This window comes from Agelaius tricolor, unplaced genomic scaffold (genome assembly GCF_023055355.1).
Source record: "Agelaius tricolor isolate 1412-34295 unplaced genomic scaffold, bAgeTri1.0.p SCAF_32, whole genome shotgun sequence".
Lineage (NCBI taxonomy): Eukaryota > Metazoa > Chordata > Aves > Passeriformes > Icteridae > Agelaius > Agelaius tricolor.
In genome coordinates, this window is record NW_027269292.1 from 5,819,040 (window position 1) to 5,826,762 (window position 7,723).

General features: G+C 59.7%; 1 protein-coding gene across 1 annotated transcript in view; it reads right to left on the minus strand.

Annotated features, from left to right (window-relative positions):
• Window positions 1-7,064, minus strand: part of SLC39A11 (solute carrier family 39 member 11) — a 73,125-nt gene extending 66,061 nt beyond the window's left edge. Inside the window, 3 exon segments of the mRNA XM_071451405.1 lie at window positions 4,472-4,510; window positions 5,427-5,540; window positions 6,904-7,064. Of these exon segments, the coding sequence (XP_071307506.1) occupies window positions 4,472-4,510; window positions 5,427-5,534 (147 nt within the window). The 5' untranslated portion in view covers window positions 5,535-5,540; window positions 6,904-7,064.
• Between the last annotated feature and the right edge of the window lie 659 nt (window positions 7,065-7,723).

The window sequence follows — 7,723 nt, forward strand, 5'->3', positions numbered from 1 at the left end:
TTCCACCCCAAATTTCCTGCCAGTGTCCCAACACCTTCCCAAGGAATTCCTCCCCAACTTCCAACCTACAGCTCCTGAAAGTATCCCAACGCCTTCCAGAGAATTCCTTCCCAACTCCCAAACCTCCTGCCAGTGTTCCAACACCCCAACTGGGAATTCCTCCCCAGTTTCCACCCCAAACCTCCTGCCAATGTCCCAATACCATCTCACAGAATTGCTTCCCGATTTCCAACCTAAACTCCTGCCAGTGTCCCAACACCATCCCAGGGAATTCCTCCCTAATTCCCACCCCAAACCTCCTGCCAGTGTCCCATGAGCTTCCCACAGAATTATTTCCCAGTTTCCACCCCAAACCTCCTGCCAGTCCCAACACCATCCCAGGGAATTCCTCCCCAGTTCCCACCCCAAATCCCCTCTCCTGCAGCTCCAAGCCCCCTTGAGGAGCTGCAGCCCAGCCCAGGGCTCAGGGCAGGCTCTGGCACCCTCGAGGGCAGGGAGGCAGAGCTGCCTGTGCTGCCTCAGCCCCTGGGGCTTGGTTGTGTGAATCTGAGCTGCTGTGAGTAAGAGGAACGAGGGCTGTCATGTCAGCCTTAAGCAGGGCTGTCAAACCTCATCTTTCAAATGCCACCTCCTGTAAAAAACAACCACACAGCCCATCGTGGCAGCAGGGAGAGGCTCTGGAGAGTGAGGCTGTCAGCTCATGTGAGGATCTCATTTCTGCACAGCAAACAGAGCTCAGCCCCCAGATCCTGCCAGGATCCCACAGCTCAGGGCTCCAGGGCAGTGCTGACACAGCTCTGAGCCAGCCCCAGCTGCAGGAAAAGGGATTGATTCCATCAATTCCATTGATCCTGGCAGCCCCAGGTGCTGGGAGGCTTTGTCATGGATTTACAGAACACCCCAAGGTGCCAGGGAGCTCCTCAGCAGCTTCTCCCCAGCCCAGCCCTGAGCTCAGCGTGGGATTTGGGGATTTAGGATCTCCTGCCCAGCCAGGGCAGGGGCAGAGCTGGGCTCAGCTGATTTAGGATCACCCAGGGCAGGGGCAGAGCTGGGCTCAGCTGATTTAGGATCACCCAGGGCAGGGGCAGAGCTGGGCTCAGCTGACCCCAGGGGTGACCAAAGGGGAGGATTCCTGCCAAAACCCCAAATCCACACTGATCCCAAAGCTCTGCATGGCCCAGAGCCAGGGACAGACACCCCAGGTGTCCCCAGGCCAGCAAAGGCAGCAGTAAAAGAGGAAAATCCCCCTGGATCAACAAACCTGGGACGTCTGGGGCACTGAGGAGTTCCCACACCTTCCCCTCCCTCCAGCCCCACAGAATCAGGGATCTCCTGCTCCTGCCAAGCTGGATTTGGGGCATTTTGGGGCATTTTCGCAGCATTTGTGCTCCAAAGATGCCAAAATGCCATAAATGCAGCAGGGTTGGGAAAACACAGCAGGCAGGAGGCAGCTCAGGGACCCCAAAGCTCAGGGACCCCAAAGCATCACCGGGGAACCCCAAAGCCCCACTGGGGGAGCCCCAAAGCTCAGGAATCCTCATTGGGGGAGCCCCAAAGCCTCAGGGACCCCAAAGCATCACCGGGGGACCCCAAAGCATCACTGGGGGACCCCCAAAGCTCAGGAACCCTCATTGGGGGAGCCCCAAAGCCTCAGGGATCCCAAAGCATCACCGGGGGACCCCAAAACATCACTGGGGGACACCAAAGCCCCACTGGGGGACACCAAAGCCCGCCCTGGGCTCCAGCAGTGAGACAGGAGACAAAAACCAAGCAGGGACTCCAGATCTGTGCCCTCCCTGTGGTGGGAATGCCTCCAAACCCAGCAGGATTTAAACCCAAACCTCTCCCAGGGCTGGCACCTCCTTCCACAGGGATTCAGGGCAAGGAAACCCCCAAATTCTGCCCCCAAAAACCCAGGGATCCAGCAGTGCCTCCGTGGCTGTGCAGCCTCAATTTAAGTTAAAATTCAGCATAAACAGAGGCAGGGCTGGGCTGGGCTGCAATTAAATCCCTGATTAAAGCAGGAGGGCCTGGCCTCCCTCCTGTGGGATCCCTGGGATGGGAATGGGGACACCAAGGGACACTGGGGAGCAGGAAATGCTGGAAAAGGAGTGGGAAGGGCAGGTGGAAGATGAAGACATTGGCAGGGCACTTTCCCTGCCAAACTTTTCCACTTGGCTTCATTAAAGCTCCATTAAGCAGAGCTGAGTGAGCTCCTGGTGCTGTTTTAGGGAATATTTGATCCCAGGGTGCCTGGGGAGGGCTGAGGATGATTTCCTGCTGCACCTGGGACAGGGAAAAACCAAAGTGCAGCCCAGGCAGAGGAAAAGCTGCAGGGAAGGGGCTGCAGGTGTTTGCTCCTGGTGGCTGAGCCCAGCCCTGCAGCACCACAGAGAACAGCTGGGAGGGGAAAAAAATAAATGAAAAAAATTAAAAATCTCATTTAAGGATCTCAAGATTTCAGAGAAAAAGCAGAATTTGCCATCAGATGCCCCAGCAAGCAAAGCTTTGTCTCTATGGAAACACAAAAGCTCAGAGCTCCTGCCTGCAGAACTGGGATTAGCTGGGACTCCAGAGAGGGAACTGAGGCAGGGAGAGGCGCTCCCAGTACATCCCAGTACATCCCAGTTCAATTTATCCACGTGTCCAGGCTCACCCCAACACACCCAGAACAGCTGGAGCAGCTGCAGGGTCCTGGGGGAAAGGAAGGAAAAAAGGGGGGAAAGGAAAAGGGAAAAAAGGGGAGAGGGAAAGGGAAAAAAAGGGGAGAGGGAAAGGGAAAAAAAGGGGAGAGGGAAAGGGAAAAAAAGGGGAGAGGGAAAGGGAAAAAAAGGGGAGAGGGAAAGGGAAAAAAAGGGGAGAGGGAAAGGGAAAAAAAGGGGAGAGGGAAAGGGAAAGGGAAAAGGGGGGGAAAGGGAAAAAAAGGGGAGAGGGAAAGGAAGGGGAAAAGAGAGGGAAGGAAGGGAAAAAGGGAGGGAAAGGAAAGGAAAAAAGGGGGGGAGAGGGAAAAAAGGGGGGAAAGAAAGGGGAAAAAGGGGGAAGGGAAAGGAAGAAAAGAAAAAAGGGGGTGAGGAAGGAAAAAAGAGGGGCCAGGGGAAGGGAAGGAAGGGAAGGAAGGGAGAGGAAACAAAGAGGGGGAAAGAAAGGGGAAAAGGGAGGGGAAAGGAAGGGAAAAAAAGGGGGGGAGGGAAAAGAAGGAAGGAAAAGGAAGGGAAAAAAGGGGGACAGGGAAAGGTCCCTTGTGTTGTTGAACCCTTTTGAGGCAGGGAAAAGGTGGAGACCCAGCCAAGAATGGCAGCGCTGCCCAGCTGGGGAAATTCCAGCTCAGGGGCATCCTGGTGTCCCCAGGGCTGCTTGGCCTGGTGTCCCCAGTGTCCCCAGGGCCTCCTGGCCTGGTGTCCCCAGGGCTGCCTGCTGTCCCCAGGGCTGCCCGTCCTGCTGTCCCCAGTGTCCCCAGGGCCGCCTGGCCTGGTGTCCCCAGTGTCCCCAGGGCTGCCTGTCCTGCTGTCCCCAGTGTCCCCAGGGCTGCCTGTCCTGCTGTCCCCAGTGTCCCCGGTGTCCCCAGGGCCTCCTGGCCCCTCCAGGCACAATTCCCCCTCCTGCTCTGGGCCCTGCCAGCTGGCAGAGCTGAGGGCAAAGCCAAAGTTTGCAGGAGCTGAGCTCCCTGAGCCACACCTGGGCCAGGCAGGGCTGACCCAGAGCTGTGCCAGGGTGACCTGGTGGCCTCAGCTCCTCATCCTGCTGGGATTCCTGCAGAAATGCCAGCCCAGGGGTCCCCTACAGCCTCCAAGGGGGACAATCCTCACCCTGCAGGGAGCACAGCCGGCCCCTGTCACCCAGCAGGCGCCCAGGTGGCACCAGGACACACCCGGGTGACACAGCCAGGGCCACCTGGCACAGCCCAGCACGCAGGGGGGCAGGGGCACCACCCCAGAGCACATCCAGGTGCCCTCCAGCACCTGCAGGGTGGGGCTGAGCAGCTGGACTCGATAATTAATGACGGAAACAAAGGGGATTTAATGAGTCTGGGCGGGGCCCCAGCACATGGGCAGTGCCAGCCCCACATTCCCAAACCCCTGCACGGTTCCCAAATCCCACAGTTCCAGGTTTTTCCCCCAGGAGAGAGCCCCACATTTCACACACAGCCTCCATGGAGAGCTGCAGCTCTCCCTTCCCTCTCCTCCTGAGGGGTTAAAGCACAAATCCAGGCAGGCACAGAGCCCCCAGCCCATCCCAGTGCTCCCAGTGCCCCCAGGAAAGGGGGAATGGAACTGCAGAGAGCCAAGGGCAGCGTGGGCAGCTCGGGGGCCTCGAGCCCGTCCTCAGCAGGAGCATCCTGAGCCCTTCCCTGCCCTCAGGGAATCACCCAAGGGGCTTTAACTCGAGCGGAGAAGCAAACCAAGCGTGGAGGGGCTGCAGAGAGCACGGGGGAGGAGGAGGAGGAGGAGGAGGAGGAGGAGGCTGCACTCACCCCTGCAGCAAAGCCCAGGCTCCCATCCAGGATCCGCCTCTGGAAACAAAAGCAAACAAAACCACCCTGAGCTGGTGTGAGGGCACTGCCCACAGGGCTGGAGAGGCTCAGGTGGGGCTTTGGGCAGGAACTGTGCCCTGGCACGGGAGGAGGGGGTGCCCCTGGAGCCCTGGCAGTGCCCAAGGCCAGGCTGGGCACTGGGGTTTGGGCACCCTGGCACAGCTGGGGGGTCCCTGCCTCCCCCAGGGAAGCTTTCACCCCCTCCCCAAGGCAGAAAAGCCAAGTGCTGCTCAAAGGGAGCCTCCCTCAGCAGGCAGCTCCTGAATAAAGCATCACAAGGCTGAGGCATAAATAATGAATCCATCTGGGCAATCTGGAGCACCCTGGCCAGGAGGTCTCTAATTTTGGATCCAGGATGACTTAGAGCTCCCCAGTTTGCTCCTTCTGAGCAGGGACTGACCCAAATCCTGCCCTGGAAACGTGGCAGCAGAACCAGGTTAGAGGCAGGGGAGCTGCAGCTCCCACACAGAGCCCCAGGGGCACATTCCAGGCTCAGAAATTTGATTTCCTTCCCCTCCTGGGGATGGGAAAGGAGCTGGATTTTTCCTCTTCTCGCCCCTCAGAGCTGGGAGCAGGCAGGAAAACCCAGGCAGGAGCAGATCCTGTGGGGTGCCAGGGCTCACCTGGCCCTGGACTGGGATCCTGTGGGATCTGTGGGATCCCAGGGGCTCAGGGGCTGATCCCAAGGTCAGGATCCTGTGGGATCTATGGGATCCCAGGGCTGCCCCAGGCTCACCTGCCCTTGGATTGAAATCCTGTGAGATCTATGGGATCTCAGGGGTTCAGGGGTTGCCCTAGGGTTGGGATCCTGCGGGATCTGAGGGATCCAGGGCCCAGGGGCTGCCCCAGGGACTCAGGGGCTGATCCCATGGGATCTGTGGGACCCCAGGCTCACCTGCCCTCTGGAGAACACGAACACCAGCGCTGACCCAGCTGCTGTCAGGGCCCAGGTGAGCAGAGTCCCCAGCAGTGCCTGCAGCCCTGGGCCCAGCCCCGGGATCATCCTGGCCTGGGAGAGAGGAGCAGCCTTGGGAAAACAGCCAGAGACCCCCAGAGAGCCCCAAAACCCACCCAGACCCCACCCAGACCCCCCTGCAGCACAGGGCTCACAGCCAGCCCAGCCATCCCCCCCAGGCTCCCTTTTTCCCCCTTAGGCCAGGCTCCGCAATTTAAGCTGAGCCCATCAGGACCCAGCAGATCCCACCTGGAGCAGAACCCCAGCAGGATTTGGGGTCACACCTCGCCCAGGCCCCTTTTTGTGCCCCCAGCCCAGTTTTCCTGGTGTGGAAGGTGAAAAACTTCACAGCACCTGCTCCTGGCACCTCGGGAAAGGGGAAATGGGCAACAAATCCCTGGGAATGGGCAATAAATCCCTGGGGAATGGGCAATAAACCCCAGAAAATGGGCAATGAGCACTGGGAATGGCCCAGGGAGCAGCAGTGCCACGGAAATCCAGCCAGGCTGGAAATCCAGATTAATGAATTTATGATACATGCCTGCATGGATATGTTTATGTGTAAATAAATGGAATACACAGGCATTGAGAGAATTATATGTGGACGTACACGAAATATACAGGGATTAATAGGTTTATATGTGAATATACACAAAATATAAAGGAATTAATAGGTTTATATGTGAATATATATGAAATACACAGGGATTAATAGGTTTATATGTGAATATACACGAAATATACAGGGATTGACAGGTTTATATGTGAATATATATGAAATATACACACACCAGTGGCAGCTCCAAAGGCTCTCCCAGCCCCCAGCCTCATCCCAAAGGCTTTTCCCAGACCCTGCCCAGCTCAGACCCTGCAGATTTCCCGGCTCAGACCCCCCCAGGAAGATGCCCTGTTCCTACAGGGGGTCCTACAGCCCTCCCAGGAGCACCCAAACACCCCCATATCCCCCTCCCCAATCCTTTACCGGCAGCCCGGGGCCCTCCAGCCGTAGGGCCGGTCCCGGGACCCCCGAACCCCCAAACCCAGAGCTCCAGCCGGTGCCAGGACCCCCAAACCCGGAGCCCCGGGTGCTCCCAGGACCCCCAAACTCGGGGCCCCAGCCGGTCCCGGGACTCCCAAACCCCAAACCCAGAGCCCCCGGAACCCCGAGTCCCCAAACCCGAGCCCCCCAGGCCAACTCCAGGACCCCGCGCACCGCTGAAGCCGCTGGCTCACCCCGGGACCCCCGAACCCCCCAGCCCCGCATCCCCGGACCCACCGCAGGCCCCGAACCCCCCAAAAGCGGCGCCCCCGGTGCCCCGGCCGCTACCGGGACCACCGGGACCCCCACACACGGGGCTGCGGGGCGGTGCCAGGGCCGGGTCAGTGCCAGACCCCCCGTCCCCACCCGGATCCGAACCCCGGTACCTCCGCCCGGGCCGGACCGGTCCCGCCGCCGCTTCCGGGTGCGCACACGTGTCCGCGGGCTGGCCCCGCCCCCCGGGGTTCTCAGCCAATGGCAGCGCGGCGGGGGCGGGGCCCGCCCTCGGCTCTGCGGTTGGTGCGGGCGCGGCGGCCTCAAAGCGAGGCGGGCGGGCGGCGCGGGCGGGCGCGATAAGGCGGCGTTGTCGCTGTCGTGTCACTGTCACCGCTCCCTCCGTTGCAAAGAGAGCCCCGGACACAGCTCCGCCTTGGCACTGGAGTGCCCTGAGAGCCTCCTCCCTCCTTACTGCCACCCCCGCAACCAGCCTGGCTAATTAGCAATGTTAATGAGCTCGCATAGGGGCGAGCAGAGCTGGCTCCGTGGCTGTCCCCTGTCACTGTCACTCGAGGGGTGCAGCCACAGTCACCTGTCGCTCGTGGCTGTCACAGAATCCCGGAATTATTGAGATTTCTGGGGTCACCGAGTGCCACCCTGTCCCCAAGGTGCCACCCCCGGCGATGGGCACTGAACCCTCCCTGGGCAGCTCCTGCGATGCTTCACAGCCTTTTCCATGCAGGAATTCGCCCTGATGCCCTGGCACCCCCAAAAGCACCATCACAGGGGGCAGAGGTGGCACTGCCACCGATTGTCCCCGGTCACAGAGCCCGGTGTCCCCTCCTGTGCCATGCCACACGGAGCAGGGGTGGCAGAGGGACAGAAGGACACATCCCATGGGCTGTGTGCCACAGCCCCTGGCCAGCCCCAGCTGGGAAAGGTCAGGTTTGAACTCTCCTTGATTTAGGATTTAATCAATCTG